The sequence below is a fragment of the Phyllostomus hastatus genome, unplaced genomic scaffold (genome assembly GCF_019186645.2).
Source record: "Phyllostomus hastatus isolate PE091 unplaced genomic scaffold, TTU_PhHast_1.1 phas_contig_150, whole genome shotgun sequence".
Lineage (NCBI taxonomy): Eukaryota > Metazoa > Chordata > Mammalia > Chiroptera > Phyllostomidae > Phyllostomus > Phyllostomus hastatus.
Window position 1 is genome coordinate 40,090,555 of NW_025333611.1, and position 20,041 is coordinate 40,110,595.

Sequence of the window (20,041 nt, forward strand, 5' to 3'; positions counted from 1 at the left end):
GTCCCCACAGGCTCCTTCTTCCATGTTGCTGTGAACACCTCCTACAACTCACCCCCACCTCCAAGAATGAAATTCCTCCCTCTTCCAAGTGTCCCATGGGGCAACACTGGCTGCTTTTACTTCCTTATGCCGTCACCTCGGCCACTTGCAGGGGGCTTCACCCCATCTCTGACTGCTTCTGGCCACACTGATCTGCTAACGTACCATTATGTGTGCGCGCACGAGAACTCACTATCTTCAGGGTTAGCGTCTCAGACAAAACCTGCAGCTGGAAGCTGGTGTGACTGCGCTCGAAGCCGGAAGGTCACAGCATGTTTGAGATCAGTGTTCGCTGTGTAAGGTATATTAACAATATACCTTATACCTTACAATATACCTTATAACAATATGCCTTATAACAATAAACCAGGACTTGAAAACAACAAAAAATTGAGGGTGGCAGGCCATCCTGTAAAAGGTATTTTTGTCTCAATTAGATTAAAATTAACTCTAGAGAGATTCTTCCCTTATGAATCCTCATATTCTAAAGAAAGTTCCTTTCATAATGATTATTTTTGCTTGTAGTTATATAAATATCAAATATGAACCAGTCATAATTTCAGAGATAGCCAGTTAGCCTTTACTGATGCTAAGAGATATAGCTTTTTACAAACTGGATACAGAACTCTAAAATAGGTAATATATTACAAAAAGCAACTAGTTCTTAAGTCATTCTTTTCTGTTATCATCCAATCTAATAAATACAATTTTGTTGAAATTTAATGGAGTACACTGTCAGCTACCCAATCTTAGGTATTTTTGAAGAACGATCTTTTTATAAATAAAATGTAATATAAATCTTCATTCGTTCATACCAGCTTTCAGATATTAGTGCTCAAAAAATGAAACAGCACTATTTTAAATCTAAGTCTCAGGATATTTTTGATTAATAATAATTTTCATAAGAGCTCTGCACATTATAGACTCCTGTTTGAATTCAAAGCAAAAGACAAGCAAAGACAGGTGATGAAGTACCTTAAGATGTGTTTATTGTCTATCAGCACCTTCAGATAATCTGCCAGTTTCTTTTGCATGAGGGCGAGATAAAGCCAAGCTCGGCCTCTTCCCACAGCTGTCCTGAATTCAAACAGAGAATTAAACTGTTACAGCTGAACAGTAACAACAAAAGACAAAACAACGAGACAAGTCAGCCCAACAGATATACACATTCGCAGTGTGAGTGCAGAGGACATCCCAAGAACAGCTGCTTTGAGGGCTGGGAGAGCACACTGCCTGGGAAGGCAATCAGCTCACTGCATACCTTTGGGTACTGTTTGAATTTTGTTATCATGGGCACGTGTTTTTTTCTATTTTGACAAAAGATGAGACTGTCTTAAGCCACAAAAATGTGATTCCTGGAATAAAATCAGATAAAATGGCATATATTAATAAAATGTTGCAGAGAGCCAAGAAATATTAGATTAGCTTTGTATAGGGATAAATATTCTTTCAAAGATCATTAATGCTTGAAGTCTCAAGGTTTCTGAGGCATTAGATCAAAGGTATAATTTTTTAAAAAACTGTGGTGAAAAAAATACCTTAACAAATTCGCATTTTAAGTGTATTGCTCAGTATGTGTTTAGTGCATTACACTGTTATGCAACCAGTCTCAAAGGCACAAATTTGAAAAGGCCTGCTAGAAACAGAGTTGAGTGCATTTGTGACGAAGGCCTGAGTAGAGAGGCACTGCTGTACTCAGTGTCTGCACCAGAGGGCGCTCTCACGGCCCAGACGGGCTGGCACCCCTGACCTTAGCAGCAGGCCCATAGGGTTCATCTAACTTCATCAATATAAAAGACTTGAACAGCAACCCACACCACCACAGATGATGGGGGTGAAAATCAGAGTGAAAAGGAAAGGAAGTAAAGTTGGGAAAAAGGTACTGAATGTTGGAGTGAGGTGGGAAATGAACACTGACAGGGGCTGCTCAGTGGGGTGTAAGTGGCACAGCTGCCCCAGCAGGCAGCTTGGTGACTGACTGCAGGCTCTCCAAGGCCCTACCAGGAGGAAGACATTGGAAGAAAATTATTGGGACAAACAAGAGGTATGTTTGGGGACAGTCACCACTGCACTGCTTGTAGACTGAAGGTGGGAAGACAACTCCAAAGTCCAAAGGGCATTAAACAAATGAGTTCACAACAGGAGGCTGTGGAGGAGTATGTGATGCGGAAAAAAGTCTAAACCTAATCTGAGATGGAAAAAAGCCTATAGAGCAGTGTGTGTGGTTCAATACTTAATCTTCCTCCAGCTCCCCTTCCCCACACATTAATATAAATATACTGTTTTTATTAAAAAAAAATGAATGCATTATACATGCTGTCCCTCAACTTGCTTATTTCGCAGGGCTCTGCAGTGACAGGGCTTGGTGGGGTTTAGAGCAGGGGTGTCAAACTCATTTTCACCGAGGGCCACATCAGCCTGAGGTTGCCTGCAAAGAGCCAGATGCAATTTTAGGACTGTGTAAATGTAACTACTCCTTAGCTAAGTGAGAGCTTGGCGCTGCCGCTGGGTAGAAACAAGGTGCTGCCAGATAGAACAAGGTAGAGAGGGCTGGATTCGGCCCTCAGGCCTTGTGTTTGCCGCCTGTGGACTAGAGGGTTTCATAAAACAGGCCTGTGCTCTCTTTCTGGCTGCCACTCACTTCTTACCATGGGACCTTGGGCAAGTTAGTCGCTCGCTCTGAGTCTCAATTTCCATGCCTCTGAGTATACCAACTGCTTTCCTAGAGGCTTGTTGAGGAAGATTAAATGAGGCAAGGAAATGTCCTTAGCATCACGCCTGGCACGTGGCATGCCCTTAGTAAATGGTGGCTGTTGTTACTGTCTGAAAACGGAGCAGACTAGCTCCACAGGAAGAGGGTGGGACACAGGATGGATGGTCCTGGGGCTCTTTCGCATCAGTCCAAGGATCTCTGGGACCTCTTCTAAATTAGATTCCATGATGACACCTTGTTTGTGTTCTGTCCAGTTTTTAATTTTGATCCTATGATAGGGATCCCAAGGGCAAATCCAGACCCAGCAAATGATTTGTTAGTCCCTCCCTTTTCACAAATATCCCTTGTCCTGGGACCTAAAATCTGGCCAGAGCTGTGTTATTAGAAAACTGCCCAGATGCACCTGAAGCTGTGACTCCAGGGGTGTGACAATGACTCCTTCCCCTTCTGCCATAGCTCCTCACACGACAGTGCCACCTCACCCTGTGTGAGCTTGTCTGACCAGCAGGAGTCACTGTCCCCAATTTAAGAAGGAAACTGAGGCTCGGGAAGGGGTAGATCTTGGTCAAGATCATGCAGAGAATGAGCTGGGACTAAAGTCTCAGTGTGGCTCATGCAATTTGTTCTAAATTAGAAAACATTTTATCAGCAAGGAATTGAGAAATGAGTAGATACAAGGGAGTTTTTTTTAAACATCAAATCAGTGTAATGACTTTGTACTCACTTTAATTCTGGCAGATTTCTGACACTAGTGGCTATATCTAATGCTTCTGGACAAAGCTTCTCCACCAGCTCCAAAGGACCAAAGAAAGATTTATTTTGGCCAATAAAACTCTTCTTGACTAAAAGGGAAAACAAAAGTGTTATTCATAAGATCAAGTTACAAAATGTCTTCAGGGGCACAGTCTCTCTTCCAAAAGCCAAATCAATGTTTCAGATTTAATCCTTCTGCTTAGTTCTTCAGATTTAGCCTTGGGGACTGGGAGAGGTCAGGTAACAAATTAGCTCTCCCTTCAGGAGACACAGATTCTCTGACATACCTACCATGCTCTTTCTCCAAGTATTCGATATATAAAACAGTGCTTCACAGGCTCACTGTTGAAATGCTTCCCTTTCCTCAACACCTGACTACAGACATCACTGCCTCCCTCACCTGAGCCGCTGCCACACCCTTCTCCTGAGCCCCTGCTCCTCAAACTGCCACCTCCCTGCCCTCGATGTCTGCGCTCCACAGAGCTGGGGCTCTTTTAAAAATGTAAGTAAGGCCCTGTTTTCCCCTTGCTTAAAATCCTCCAAATATTCTTAGAACAAAATCCGATTCTTCACCTGTCCTATAAATATAAAGGCTTACATGTCCCTGCCCTTCCCACGTCCCTTCCCTCAGTTACCCAGTGTCCTTCTCAAACTAAGGGTGGGCCCAGTCAGGGCCTTTGCACCTGTTCTGTTTTTTCTGTTTGTAATTTTTGCTTTCCCCAAATTTTCATGTGATTGACTCCTTCTCCTGTACATCTCAGCTCATGCTTCGCCTCCCCAGAACCACCTTCCCCTTTCACCCTGGCTAAAAGGTTTCCTCCTTGCCCTGGCTGATGTGGCTTAGTGGATGGAGCGTCGGCTTGCAAACTGAAAGGTTGCTGGTTCAACTCACAATCAGGGCATGTGCCTCGGTTATAGGCCAGATCCTCAGCTGGGGGTGTGCTAAGAGGTAACCAATCAATGTTTCTCTCCCCCTCTTTCTCCCTCCCTTCCCCTCTCTCTAAAAATTAGTTAATGAATTTAAAAACATAAAAGGTTTTTTCCTTGATTTTCTATCATTTAGCGCATTTTGCTTCCTTGAATTTGTAGCATTTTGTAAGTATGTTAGTTTGTTTCTGCCCTTATTGTCTGTATGTTCTCCTTTACAACTGTGCGGTCCAAGGTAGTCACTAGTCTCAAGTGTTACTGAGCACTTGAAAGACATCCAGTGCAACTGAGACAGGCTGTAAAAGTAAAACACAGTGGACGTTTAAGCCTTAGTATAAAAAAGAATGCAAACTATCTCATTAATAGGGCTTTTTAATTGTGATTATGCATTAAAATTACAATACTGTATTTAGGATATATTCAATACAATAAGATATATCTTTACAACTAATTTCACTTATTTAACTTTTTTTAACACGGCTACTAGAACATTAAAAATTGAACATGAGGCAGTGGTGGGTGTGGCTCTGTGGCTGCGAAACAAAGGGTAGCCAATTCAATTCCCAGTCTAGGGCACATGCCTGGGTTGTGGGCCAGATACCCAGTGAGGGGCGCTTGAGAGGCAATTACACACTAATGTTTCTCTCTCTCTCTTTCCCCCTCCCTTCCCCTCTCTAAAAAATAAATAAATAAAATATTTTTTAAAATTGCACATATGGCTTGCATGGCAATTTCTATTGGACAGTGCTGCTGAAAAACGACACGTCTTGAGGGCAGGAGGTCGTGTTCTGTTCGTTGCTGTTATCGTTATTGCAGCAACGGCACACTGAGCCCCTGACGCCCTGGCTCACCTTTCAGCCCATGTTTAAGGCAGTGCTCCAACACCACGAAGAACTGCTGCAAGGGGGCGTGGTCCGCATCCAGGCTGCGGCCCAGGCTCAGTGCAGACTGGAGCAAGACCTTGATGCTAAGTTTCATCATGTGCATCAGGTTGGTACGCTCCTCCATCATTTGGCACTTGGAAGCTGTGGGAAAGAAGCAGGCACAGCTTCATCAGTGGACTGAGCATGCTCCCAGGTGAGGAGCTTGGTTGCGGGGCCATCGAGGCAAGACCCACCAGGAGGGAGGCAGGTGGTCTCAGAGCGCAGACGCGTGGATAACTGGGGTCCTGGGGTCCGCCTGAGACTCCAGGCCTTTCCCAGGCGGCTCTGCGCGCTGCTAGGGCGACGGTCCTACCGAGACTCGCACCGTCAGCCACTCTCCCACACCCAGCATTCCATTTTCTGCCTACCGAAGGGAGTAAACGGTAGGGAGCCCCGCCCCCACTGGAGGACGTGCCTTTCCCCAGACATTTCTATTGGGCGAACCCAGAGAGGCCACGCCCCCAAGCGGTCAGGCGCCTTTTGGACCTTGGTGTCCCCTTCGCCAAGAGGGATTCCGGAACCTGCTCTACGTTGTGAAGGTGTCACCTGAGTTCCTTCGGGAAGCCCAGCCACTCGGTTCCAGACTCACGTTCTCATTGTTGCAAACCATTCATCCACAATAAGTAGACAATTACGAATTATACACTTTTTTGATAAGTAAAGCCGTCAGAATAAAACTCAACTGTCTTTCCATTTCAGCTCCATTAACCTTGTCGCTTTCAGGGTAAAGAGTGTGTTCAAGCAGCATTAGATAGCTATGCCAAATGTGCCCTCACACCCAGGAAACGCATTGCAGAAACTTGGTAAAAATGTCCAGCCCCAACTCGAACAGTCTGGCCAGGAAACTGCCCTAAGGCCAGAAGGGCCCCCCCTCCCCTGGGGTGCCCGCCCCGCCCTAATCACTGCCCTCTGCCTTTCTAAGGGCCAGCTGGAGGGGGGCTGGGTTGTTTCATTTTGCAGTTGTCTGATTGGTACTGAGCTTAATCGTCAGGTTCATAATCTTCTAGTCTGTGAATTGCTTGTTAAATCTTCACTCAGATTGATATGTATATTTTGGATGTTAATCCTTTGTTTACCTGTTTTTATTTTATGAACCTTACTATGGACACACAAATGGAAGAGCATATGCATGTGTAGCTAAATTGAAAAGAACAATGTTATGACTGAATCTATAATAAAGATATTAGGTAAGTAAATATTATTGAGACTTGAGACAGCCTGGGTAGGGCTAAATATTCTCAATCCGCTCAGCAAAACCTAACACTAGCTACTAGGAAAGGAAAACCCATCTAAACATTTCGTCTTGGTTGTGGAGAGAGAACAATGACTTAAGTAAAGTGTTTGGGTCGGGGTGATTTAATTATTTTAAATTTTGAGAGAATCCTATGTATTACATTTATAAATTTGAAAACTTTTAATGAATTGGATGATGGGTAAAAGAAAAAAATTATAAAACCTCATCAAGAGGAAGGTGTAACCCTGAATAGACCAATAACCACAGAAGCAAAGATTGTAAAGATTTAACCTTAAAGGCGGCAGTGGTCTTCAGGTGGCAATACATGTCCAGGAAGTCTTGCCGAGGGCTGGGCAGGCCCAGGTGGTTTAAGGCAGTGACTCCCAGGCCTTCCTGTTCCACAGTCACCCTTTCTTCTCTCGTTCCCCAGAAGAATGTCACTTCACTCTCTACCTCCTTATCTTCCTCTCAATGCTGTGACCTGGGGTGCAGAAAGTCCCACACATGTCCTAACAGGAAGAGCTTCCAATCCCTCATTTACTGCACTTAGTTCAGGAAACTTGGTCTGCAAGAGGGGAATCACTTCTAGCCCTCTCCTGGGTATCCTAAATTTAGAAAGTTAAAAAAAATCACCCCCCCGCCCCTGCCAAATTAATATGTAATTATTTTCAGCCAGTCTCAAGACTCAATACCCTAGGATATGCCATTAACTTGATGGACATACTCCATAAATTAAATAAGCCAAATGGTAGCTCCAAGTTTTTAATGAAAATGGATTTAAAATACATATAAACTAAGTCTTTTTGTCAAAAAGATATTGTATTAGCAAAGGTGTAATGAAATATGCAATATTTAGATGTTCTTAGCCATTCTGAGTGTCCTGGGTTAAACAAGCTAATTAAATAAAACTATTACAAGCATAATTACCATTCGATAGGGCCTTTTTTGGGAAATGTCCCAAAGGTTGGGAAAATTTTTTTAAAGATTTTATTTATTTTTTTTTAGAGAGAGGGGAAGAGAGAGAGAAAGGATGGAAGAGAAACATCCATCAGTTGCCTCTGTTATGCACTAGGGGCTGAATCCGAAATCCAGCCACGTGCCCTGACTGGGAGCTGAACTGGCAAACTTTTACCTTGAGGGGTAATGCCCAACCAGCCAATCCACAGTGGTCAGGGGAGAAATTTCTCTAATATGACTAGGTTGCCTCCTTTCTTGCAAGTCAGGTGATTTTCATTTGCTCTGAACAAAAACTTTTTAAAAATTACTGACAGGAGATCTATATGATTTCGGGCACATAACTTAGCAGTTCAAAGACTTGAGCAACACTGCTCTCTCGGAACCGTCCACTTGTATTTCCTATTTATATGAACCAGGTTTCTCAGGGATGACATCTGTAAGCAACCGAAAAACTGGAACAAAATTGATGCTGAGTCCTATCACATTTTATCAGTAAATCATATTCACACATCCATAGACATGTGCTCAACGAAAAAAACAAGACCATTTAGCTCCTCCCAGAAGCAGTTCCATGAAAAATTTATGTATAACTATGTATGAAATTGTACTTAAATTCCTTTTATCAATTTAGCATCACTGATAATTTTAATAGTAATTTGTTCCAGAAGAAAAAAAATTTATACACTTAGAGTGTTAGCCACAAGAAAAGTTTATTAAATTTTTATTACATAGTTTTGTCTGAGACATATGATAGGATGACCAATAAAAATTATAGCATATGGAAACGGAATGGAAATTCAAGTTCAAGGAATTAAAGAAAGGAAAAATGTAAAATTTTCAAATATTAAATAACTTATTTACTTCTAAGATGAATACTAATGCTTATCAAATCATGAAGGCATTTGCACACCACTTGATACACTTACTAGTGATGTAACAGTTTTATTTCAAAAAGTCAATATTTAAGCCCTGATCAGGACCTCAGTTGGTTAGAATGTTGTCCTGATATGCCAAAGTTCCAGGTTTGATCTCCCGTCAGGGTCCATACAAGAAGCAACCAATGGCTCTGGCTGGTGTGGCTCAGTGGATTGAGTGCCAGCCTGTGAATCAAAGAGCTGTGGGTTCGATTCCCAGTCAGGGCACAGGCCTAGGTTATGGGCCAGGTCCCCAGTTGGGGGCACATGAGAGGCAACCACACATTGACGTTTCTCTCCTTCTGTTTCTGCCTCCCTTCTCCTCTCTCTAAAAATAAATAAATAAATGAAATCTTTTAAAAGAGCAACCAATGAACACATAAATAAGCGGAACAACAAATTGATGTTTCTCTGTCACAAATTAATAAAAAAAGAATAAAGTCAATATTTATAATGAGCCAGAAAATGTAATCTAAACTTTAAAATTATGACAAAGAATTTTACATGTCAACTTCAAAAGCTGAAGCTTTCTTAGTGGGTCATGTCAGCCAAAAATGTGAAGACTAGTGTTTCAGGTGGTCAGTGCTGGTGGTGGCAATGACTCTCACCACTGACCCTCTGAAGGGGCCCTGCACTGCAGCCATCTCATCTGCCACCCCCTGCTCTGCGAGTCACCTATTCCCATTCGTGCTCAGTGTAGACGTATGAAAAGTTTGAGCTGGGAGGATCTTTAAGCCAGTTCATCTCTGTTTTACTGTGGTCAGCAGTTAGAGAGACAAGAGCAGAGCAAGGACGGTAGGCCAGGTACAGAAGGTCACCAGGATGGAAAGCCCCAGGTGCCTAGCAACAGGCAAAACTGGGAAAGCAGGTACTTCGCCCCCAGGTTGGCCTTTCCTCCCTTAGCATATTGCTGAGGCAGGAAATAGTTAGGAAGGCGGAAACTCCAGAGGACACAGACCCTGTTCTAAGACTGGTTGTTCTGCTTTCTGGAAAAGCCCTGAATCAGGTTGATTCATGAATGCAACTGTGCAGAAGATGCTACATGACCCCTGCTTCATTATAATAACATTATAATAAATCAGCATTGTGCAACCCCCTTCCCTGGTGGCCAGCCAAGGAAGATCACAGGAGATTACATGCACAATAGCTTTAAAGTAATAACAACCACTTGTGCCTGCACAAGAAAAGCCCACCAAAACTAGCCAGGAAGGATCTGCCCTATAAGAACAGAATCCCTCCAGCCCCTGAGGTCAGACTCTGTTCAGAGTCAGCCCGCTCCCATGTTCTGTGGAGTGTACTATCGCTTAATGAGTGTGCTCTTTCTCTGCTATAAATTCTCTGTGTGTTTGGTTCAATTCTTTGCAATCACCAAGAACCTGGTTACCTGTGCCTACCTGTGACATTGCTGGCTGGCCCTGCAGTTTAGACCCCCTGACCTTTCATATTGCTGGTCACATGGTTCACACCCTCCCCTGACCTTTCCTCCCCAGCATGTCCCCAGTCATGTGGGTTGGACCCCTTAAATGGGGACACACAAGGAGGCCAAGGAACAGCCTTCAAGTAGTGAGCCCCCAAGACGGTAAGGTTCTGACCAGATCAAATGCATCTAGATCTCAGTTGTATTTCAGCTCCAGGCCCAGAAAAGCAGGAAACCAGACAAACGACACCATGGCTGCCTCAGGACACCCTGCCCTAGCACCCTCCAGTCAGTAGAGACCACGACCAGTGCCCACACACCAGGACACTGAGGACTGTTGTACTGGCATTCTCCCTGGGACCTCCCAGAAAATCTCCACCCTTAAAAGCCCTGAGGACGGAGCACCCATTGCTACCAGGAGTATAACAGGGTCCCCAAAACCTCCACTAACACAGCTGGAGGAAGGGGAAGCAGAGTGGGCCTGCGAGTTACTTTGCATATCTAAAGAACTTGGCCATTGTTTCAGTAATACTGATAGTTGTGCCTGCCTCCCTTGAAGCCAGGGAGATGGGTGTAACTCTAATCCTGGAAGCAGTGGGGAGGTGGTTCCCTGTTGCTGCCCTTGGGAGCAGCTTGGAATCGGTTCCTACAGCTGAGGGGGGGGGGCGGGGGAGGCGGTGGTAGCGGGGACCCTGCCCAGACTAACAATGGCAGCCAAAAAAGGCCGAAGAAACCAGAGTACTGGCAGGTGTAACCCTTTGTGGGAGGAGTCGGAAGTGGAGTTCTAGAGAAAGATTGTGCTGGGATTTAAACCCAATTGCGGGGGGGGCAACCATGCTCTCTTAGAGATATGGTGGTCTCAGCCCCACAGCTTAGAAAGGAGCAGAAAAGCAGGATGTAGCAGCCATGCAGGGGTCTTGGCCACAAGGTTTGCAGAGGGTCCCCACCAACCCACCATGAGGAGGGGCCATGCGGTTTTGGATTAAGAGGGAGAGTCCAGCCAAGCACCAACGACTGGGAGAAGCTGAACAGGAACCTGTCCAGCTGAGCTCCAGACTTCTGTTTCTTTTCCTGAGACAGCACCCCTGACTGGCCTGGTTTGACAAGGGGAGGCAGGATTGTGTGTGTCTCTGGGTATTTCTTTTGTTTTTAAGGGAGTGGGGCTTAATGGAAAAATTCCACCATTGTTAATTCTGTGTAAGTTTTGAATAAATAGTTCCTTTCCTTTTCATAAGACTCTGGCTTTGGGAATCACGGGGTTTCTTTTCCAGCAGCCCGCAATAGAGCCCAGAGTGGTTCTGTTTCAGAAGCACGTCCATCTGTGCCTCTCCCAACCCCAGGTGTGTTACCATTACCTTCCTCTCTCCTAAGCCCCAAAGTCACTTCTTTTGTTTCCTGAGCGCATTCCTTCTACTGTTGTGACTTTCTACATAAACTTTCTCTTACAGCTGGAGTCTTGGCTCTGAATTCTTTCCCAGCCAGCACTCAAGTAACTGAGGTTGGTGGACTCAGGTCTGGTCTGACTCAATTGGTCTAACACCTGGTGCGGTTCTCAACTCTGCCAAGATTACTAGCTGTGTGAACTTGGATCCATCCCTAAGGTTCATTAATAATAGTTCAACACAACACAGAGTGTCACAAAATTCTACACTTATGAAATTGGTAAATAAATGGTCTGTCAGTGATCTCGACCTTGACCCTGTTAGGAGGCAGGGGCTTAACCTTCATGAACCTGGCAGAGACAGGTGGAGTTGCAGATAACATGCAGCCGCCACCTTCTTGCTAGAAGAATGTTGTCAATAGTTTTCAGAAGCTAATGATTTGAATTTTTCTGTAAAACCTAATTGCCTAAAAAATTTTTTTAAATGCTTTTATACTTGCAAGATAGAAAAAAATGCAACTACCAGCCACAATCAGCTCAAAGGGCTGCTAGTTTGTTGTAACATCTAGTATAGAGAATAAGTATTCAGGAGGGGGAGTGGGCTGTACAGGGCTTTTTGTTGGATTTTTTAAAAGATTTTATTTATTTATTTTTTAGAGAGGGAAGGGAGGGAGAAAGAGAGAGAGAGAGACATCATTGTGTGGTTGCTGGGGGCCGTGGCCTGCAACTCAGGCATGTGCCCTGACTGGAAATCGAACCTGGGACACTTTGGTTCGAAGCCCGTGCTCAATCCACTGAGCTACGCCAGCCAGGATATTTTGTTGGATTCTGAATTACATAGAAGTGACAAGATTCTTAGGAGATTTTAGTTTTGAGTAGATCTTTGATTTCTTAGAAGATTTTATCATAGAGTATGGTGTCATCATATACTGATAAGAAAGAAAACCGCACCATGAAGTGGGAGAAGTTACCAAGCTTCCTTTTGGAAGGAGTTTGCACCACAAAATAAACTTTGCTGTGGAAGAAGACAGAGAAAGGCATACCCACCACCTACCTAACGGCACATGTAGAATCAAAGAATGCCTTCTTCAGTGAGTGCCCGTGTGAGAGACACCGTGCTGGGCACCGGGAACTCGTGTGTTTTGCTACTCCTCCTTTAGGCGGAGGCAGCATGCCACAGTGCAGGTGTGGAAGCGTGTGTGTGTGTGTGTGTGTGTGTGTGTGTGTGTGTGCGCGTGCGCATCCTGTGTGCAGAGATGAAAGGACGGGCCACAGGCACAGATCTCTCAGAAGGGTTGGAACAGTTTCTGGGATGGAGGACTTCTGCACTGAGTCTTCTTTTGCATGTTGTGTTTGGTTTGGTTTTGCCATGCACATTTATTACCCTAAAAAAGAAAACACCCAAAACGAGGCAGCTCTGAGTGTGATCACAGTAGCATGCTGTGCTCCCAGACCCCACATGGGATGGCACTGCAAAACAAACATGCAGAGAATTCTACAACATTCTGCAGCATTTCCTTTTAACCTCTATTACCCAAAACTTTTTCTTTCTTTTTTTTTAAGATTTTATTTATTTATTTTTAGAGAAGGGAAGGGGAGAGAGACAGAGAGAGAGAGACATATCAATGTGCGGTTGCTGGGGGTCATGGCCTGCAACCCAGGCATGTGCCCTGACTGGGAATTGAACCTGCAATGCTTGGTTCACAGCCTACACTCAATCCACTGAGTACGCCAGCCAGGGCTACCCAAAACTTTTTCTCTGGCAAGAGTGCCATGGAAGCAGATCACTGCTGTGGAAGCAGATCAGTGGGCAAGAGGAATGAGCAGGCCCTGGCTGAAGGGTGGGGGTTGGGGGCTCTCTTTTCCAAACCTGCTTTTTTTTTAAACATCAATGTGTGGTTGCCTCTCATGCTCCCCACACAGGGGACCTGGCCCACAACCCAGGCATGTGCCCCAAACAAGGAATCGAACGAGCAACTCTTTGGTTCACAGTCCGGCGCTCAGTCCACTGAGCCACATCAGCCAGAGCCTAACCTGCTTTTCCTGTTCTACTGGCTGGCTTCAAATCCAGGCCACTTTTGGGGATCAGCCACATAGCTCATCCCAGCTGCCCCTGAGTTTCAGCCGTTGGTGAGCCATGCTCACAGTTTTTGCCAGGTCTGAATGGCAGTTGTTCACTGAATATTCTCTATAAATTGTCCAATTAAAAATCCATGTGTACATCTTATGGCGTTTTGCTTATAAAATCAGAGGCGTTGAGGCATCAAGGTGTCGTAACTAAGCATGGCCTCGAGAGGCAAATGTCTCTGTTCAGTGGAACAGAGACTGCCTTTAGAAATTGCCTCTGCCATTTCTAAATAACTGGGTCAAGCTACTTCTCTTGAATTCAGTTTCCCTCTGTATAAAGCAGGGATAATAATGGTACCTATTACAAGGGGCTGGCTACTTGGGAGGAGGCAAGGAAGTCAATCTCCCCTTCGAGGGTCCTAAGGCATCACTCCTTCCTGCGGAGATGCAGTGTGTATCTATCTAGTTGGGGTGGGGGAGAGGCCCCTGCCCAACTGCCTCCTAGTGTGCTGTGGTGCTGTCAGCCAGACTGTTCTGTCCTGGGCTTCACCAGGTGTGACCCCCAACCCTCCCCTAGGCCAGCAGTGGTCATGGAGTTGGGTCAGGGAGGGGTAGGGAGAAGCCCCAGGGCAGGCCTAGTGGGCCAGGGAGGCCAGGAATTTGTTTCAAGGAGGCAGTGGAAGGTAGGACCCCCATGGGTCAGGCTCCGAGGTCCCTCCTTCCCTACATGCTCCTTTGTTCCACTGGACTCCATGTACAAAACACAGACTCAGGGGTACAATTACTAAAAATTTCCAGTGTAGGCACTTCTCAGTGCCTGGTCCTGGGCAACCAGAATGATTACACAGTGACTACACACGAAGAAGCCAGTCCTGCTATTTCATAGTATTGTGAAGGTACAATGAATTCATGCTGGTGATCTAAGACTAACATCTGGCATGATATAACTATTGGATATTATTCACAGCACTACCATAAATGGAATGCAAGTATTTTTCAAATACAGTGTGGGGCAAAAGTAGGTTTACAGCTGTATGTGAAAGTTTATTCACGCATTACTTATTACTTATTGTGTTACTTTCCATATGAACAACTGTAAACCTATTTTCCCCCCACCCCTATATGCATTTGTGCACTAGGCACTGTTGTAGGCACCAGCACATTTTATTGATTAGTGAACAGCTAACAATTAATATTTGCTTACTACATGCCACGAACTATCTGAGAGACCTCCCAAAGACCCCCGGCACTGACTCTGGACTGACTGTCAGTGGGTTGGTGTACAGACACCCTGTGACATGTACAAAGGTGGCAGGCTTGTGGTCTTGTAGACCTACTTTTTATTGCCAGAACCTCAAAGTCAGATTTCAAAATTTACTCCATTTTTTTTAACCACTGAAATCTTCACAGTTCATTATTCTGGTGTCCATGCTGACTTCCACAACAAATTTACCAGTGGACAAGACAGAAGCAAGAAACCTTCGAGGCACACTAACGCTTCTTAGGGGGGCACTGCCGTCTTTGGTCAGCTCTAATCCGCAGCACTTTCTATGAAGAAAATGCTCTCACTGCGCTATGCAATAGGTAGCCACTAGTCACATGTAGGCTAGAAAGTCACACATTTAATGTTTCCATTCTTCTCACAAATGTGCTGAAACTCTTTCTAGATGGCAAAGGGCTGTAAAGGACTGGAAGACATCATCTGGTCAATCAAACAAACCGCCACTTTACTAGCAGGGCGAAGTGTGGTGTTGGGTCCAGCACACAGCGAGGCAGGTGGTGGTGGAACTCAGGAGCTCAGGCCTCACACCTGCACCCGCACCTCCTGCCTTCCACTTTGGTGCGGTGAGTCCTCCGGGACTGTAGAGGCACTATCACACCTGCAGGTGTGAGCTTGGCTGGCATTTTGCGATTCACAACAGAGAACACTCCTGAATTCACATAAATATTTTTAAAACTTATACAGATAACCTAAGCTCAAATTCGTACATTTTCCTAAAGTCCACCAATGAAAATAAGGACGTCGTCTGGGGAATGAAAGTGGGAGTCAATCCCCCAGGCCCACGTGCTCATTGGGGTGTGGCCACAGGGGGTACAGAAAAGGGAGGGCAACACAGGCATGTGAACACTTTGGCTTTTTACAACTCTTCTCGCTGCCTGGCTTCCCACCGCCTGAGTCCCGCCTGGGGCCCGCCACCCGGCTTCCACAGTCAAGGGCCGCAAGTCCCGCTGGGAGCATCGCGGAGCACACACGCCAGACCTACCTGTGCGCGCCGCGCCCTCCGTCCCGTCCGCGCCGCCGAGCCCCGCGGCTGCGCGCAGCGCGCTCCCGCAGCTGGCCGACAAGTTCCCCGTGGCCCTGCGTGCCAGGGTGAGGATGGGCGCGGACCAGCCCTCCGCCGCCGCCGGCCGCCTGGCCGCACTCTGCAGGTCCCCCGGGCCAGGCAGCTGGCTGCGGTCCACGATCTCAAACTCTTCTCCCGGCTCCTGACCCGGCCCGCGCCCAACCGGGCAGCCGTCGCCCTCGTCGGCGGCCATTTTGGCCGCGTCACGTGGCCTGGCGGCTGCGAGCTCGCGCCGCCGGCGGTCGCGCTCCGCACTCGCGGTCACTCTTTCCAGTCCCCGGGTCCTTCTCTGTTCACCCCTTTCCTTCCTTCGTTGCACTCTAGGTGGGTTCGGGAAGGCACCAGTCAGAACCAAGCCTCGGGTTTCAGGGCGTCACCCTTGGCTTGCCTGCTCCCCGCTCTCAGGCGCGCTCAGCGCAGCCTGGAATGGAGCCCCGCGGCCTCTTCGGTGTGACACTAGTTCCTCTTTTTAGTTTCCATTTCCTATTTTAGTTTTCCTACTTCGTCATTTTTCTGCAGAAGTCTTCAAGACAAGCCCTAAAAAGGGCAGGAAAGGAAATTCTGAGACAGGAAATAGTACTTTTTAAAAAATTTCTGAATAATAGCAGTTTAGCAGGAAAGAGCACATGGCAGTGGATTGGAAGCCAGAAGGCCTGGATTCTTGCTATTGAAACCGGAAAAGGGGCGTTGGGTTGCCTGTCACCTACCAGACCCAATATACAGGGACAAGGATTGAATCTTTTTTCTGAGATTTTATTTATTTATTTTTAGACGGGAGGGATAAAGAGAGGGAGAGAAACTTCAATATGTGATTGCCTCTGGAGCGCCCCCTATAAGGCACCTGGCCTGCAACCCAGGCATGTTTGCTGACTGAGAATCCAAATCCGTGACCCTTTGGTTTGCTGGCTGGTACTCAATCCACTGAGCCACACCAGCCAGGGCAAGCTCAAATCTGTATGGGCACGTTATTCAGATGGCCAGTGATCTGAGAAGACGGCGGGTTTGTACCCTCACAGACTGCCTTCCCTTCGCTTTCAAGACAGCCTTATAAGGGGCAAAAGTGCAGGTGAAGGATTTGGAATTCAGGAAAGAAGTGAGTCAGAAGAAAGCTGCAGTCTGGCACCTTCCCTGACATGTTTTCACCCAGTCACTGGTCACTTTCTTCATCTGTGTTCTGGGCGGTGGACTGTCTGTCCCTGGAACACAGTGGCTGGGACACCACCTTGGTTGCTTCTGGTCTCTTCTGGAGCACAAAGGTCAATCGCCTGTGGTCTCCTGAAGGCAGGGGTGGGGGGCTGTACCTGCAGTTCCTGAAACAATAGCTTTTCACATGCGTTAACTACTAGGCTTATTAACTATTACCTAAAACTAAAATTTTCCCCCTCTTCAGTCCCCCCTCATTATTAGTTAAATGTGACAGTCACAGAACTTACCTCCTCATTCAACAAGGTTTTGCAGTAAGGAACACAGGGCAAACGTTAGCAATTGTGATGACTGCTACCCAGTCGTCTGGCTTGGGCAAGGCACTCTGCACTTGTGAGGAGTTACAGCCTCTTTCTGTCAGGAAGGAAGGGGATTTGACAAAGTAGAAACCCAAATGTCGCAGCACTTGGCACTTTTTGCATAGTGCTGCATGTGGGCCTCATCAAACCAGAGCTGTTTGGTTTGACTCCCAGAATGTTTAAATTTTAAATTCAGATTTTCTTAGTTGTTGGGAGATACTGAGAAATCAAAAATATTTTGCATAAAACTCTGGACTTTGGCCTTCTCTTGAAACATCAGATTTGGCAACTCAGTGTTCCTGAGGGCAACAAACTGGCAGAGTGGACAATGGCTTTCCCTTTGGAAGTCTGGGAACCTTGGTCCAGCCCTTCTCTAGTTTTTCATGATCTGTCTGGTCCCTGAAGTCCTGTTGTTTTCGCTGGGGTGGGGAATGCGTAGAGAACGATTGAGGAGTGGGGAGCACTGGGGTGTGAGGTTGTTCGTAATGACAAACAGTTGTCCATGCTCTTTCAGGACTCCCCGATCCTGAGACAGTCACGTAAAAGAAAGCTTATAATGATCGGAGCCTAGAGCCTAATTCCATTTTGCATAAAAACAAACTTTTGGTGGGTAGCAGTCTTAATGTGGTGTCAGGCTATGCTTCAGTAAGAACCCCAAATCTCAGTGGCTTAACATCACAGGAGTTTGTTTCTCTCTGTACTTCACTTGGGCACCTGGGCTTTTGCAGGTCCCATCACTTGGAGCAGTGTTTTACATCAACACTAGATGCCCCAGCCCGGACGTGACAGACACCACTCACACACGTTTCATTGTCCAAAGCAAGTCACCTGCCACCTCTAAGGTCAAGGGAGTTAGAAAGTTCAATCCAACTAGGATCTGGGAAAAGGAGAAGGGAATATTGGCAAGCAGGATATTGACTACCATGAACGTGCCTTGAATTTTACCAGAATGCAACTAAATTGATTTGTTCAGAAACTAAGAGTTATTCACCATTTCAGAACATCCCATTGCCCACAACAATGTTGCTTTTGGTATCAGATGTTAAGGCAATGCCCGTGCCGTCACAGTCACGGGTGTTTTACACAAAGGTGCCAATGTTCAGTTACAGTATCTGTGTCAGTGGTGGTTGCACCTCACTGACACACTGAAATGTATATGATAGATCCCTTTCTCTTATATTACAATTAGGACACTAGTTGTTTGAAATTTTAAGTGTTGGTAGGTTGAGTGTCTATGAATTTAATTTCAAAATTGTAAATGGGGCATTACAAAATATGTATTCCTGATAGGATAGGCAGTTGAGTGTGCTGGTAATGATCTTAATTTTCCTAGCAACAAACAGCAGTTTCAAGTTCTTTATTTTTACTTTACATGAGGTCAGCTCTGGAGCAAACTTGGTAAGAAAGGTTTTGAGGGAGGAGGTGTGTGATTAAGTCAAAATAGTAACATTTAGAAAACATCCTAACATATTTGTTATATTATAATGTAAAGTTCCTCTCTGCAAGCATGTGACCCAATTCTCCCTCCCTGACCCCACCCCAACCCCCACTTTTTTTGCATAAATTTTTAAAATATATTTTATTGATTATGCTATTACAGTTGTCCCATTTCCCCCTTCACTCCCCTCTACCCTGCACACCCCTTCCCACCCACATTCCCCCTTTAGTTCATGTCCATGTGTCATAAGTTCTTTAGTTTCTACATTTCCCATACTATTCTTACCCTCCCCCTGTCTATTATGCTACTTATTCTCTGTACCTCGCCCCCCCCCCCCACTCCCCTGTTGTTATCCCTCCATGTGATCTCCATTTCTGTGGTTCTGTTCCTGTTCTGGTTGTTTGCTTATTTGCTTTTGTTTTAGGTGTGGTTGTTAATAACTGTGAACTTACTGTCTTTTTACTGTTCATGTTTTTGGTCTTCTTTTTCTCAGATAAGTCCCTTTAACATTTCATATAAAAAGGGCTTGGTGATGATGAACTCCTTTAATTTGACCTTATCTGGGAAGCACTTTGTCTGATCTTCCATTCTAAGTGAAAGCTTTGCTGGATAGTCATCTTGGATGAAGGTCCTTGCCTTTCATGATTTGGAATACTTCTTTCCAGCCCCTTCTTACCTATAAGGTGTCTTTTGAGAAATCAGCTGACAGTCTGATGGGAACCCCTTTGTAGGTGACTGTCCCCTTATCTCTTGCTGCTTCTAGGATTCTCTCCTTCATTTTTACCTTGGCTAATGTAATTATGATGTGCCTTGGTGTGTTCCTCCTTGGGTCCAACTTCTTTGGGACTCTCTGAGCTTCCTGGACTTCCTGGAAGTCTATTTCCTTTGCCAGAATGGGGAAGTTCTCCTTTAGTATTTGTTCAAATAAGTTTTCCACTTGTTGCTCTTCCTCTTCCCCTTCTGGTACCCCTATAATTCGGATGCTGGAACATTTAAAGATGTCCTGGAGGTTCTTAAGCCTCTCCTCATTTTTTTGAATTCTTGTTTCTTCATTCTTTTCTGATTGTATGTTTTTTTCTTCCTTCTGGTCCACTCCATTGATTTGAATCCCAGTTTTCTTTCTGTCACTATTGGTTCCCTGTGCATTTTTCTTCATTTCACTTAGTGTAGCCTTCATTTTTTCATCTAATTTGTGACCAAAGTCAACAAATTCTGTGAGCATCCTGCTCACCAGTGCTTTGAACTGTGCATCTGATAGGTTGGCTGTCTCTTGGTCACTTACAAGTATTGGCTCTGAGGCTTTGCTCTGTTCTTCCGTTTGAGCCTTTTTTTTTTTGGCGGCAGGGTGGGGGGCGGGGGTCTGGTTGTGTTTGTTACATATGAGGGGTGGAGCCTTAGGTGTTCACCAGGGCCGGGCAACCCAGTTGCTGG

The 20,041-nt window shown here is 45.5% G+C and overlaps 1 protein-coding gene across 3 annotated transcripts in view; it reads right to left on the reverse strand.

Annotated features, from left to right (window-relative positions):
• The window catches only part of RUFY1 (RUN and FYVE domain containing 1), a 58,590-nt gene extending 42,486 nt beyond the window's left edge, over positions 1-16,104 (reverse strand). Inside the window, exons 1-4 of one of the 3 annotated variants that reach the window (XM_045822295.1) lie at positions 15,590-16,104; positions 5,284-5,457; positions 3,477-3,594; positions 1,015-1,116 (exon numbers count right to left, since the gene is read on the reverse strand). In XM_045822295.1, the coding sequence (XP_045678251.1) occupies positions 1,015-1,116; positions 3,477-3,594; positions 5,284-5,457; positions 15,590-15,863 (668 nt within the window). In that variant the 5' untranslated portion in view covers positions 15,864-16,104. Of the gene's footprint in view, positions 1-1,014; positions 1,117-3,476; positions 3,595-5,283; positions 5,458-5,549; positions 5,712-15,589 lie in introns of those variants that run through there. The other 2 variants (XM_045822309.1, XM_045822302.1) reach the window with 2 other exon arrangements.
• Positions 16,105-20,041: the final 3,937 nt, after the last annotated feature.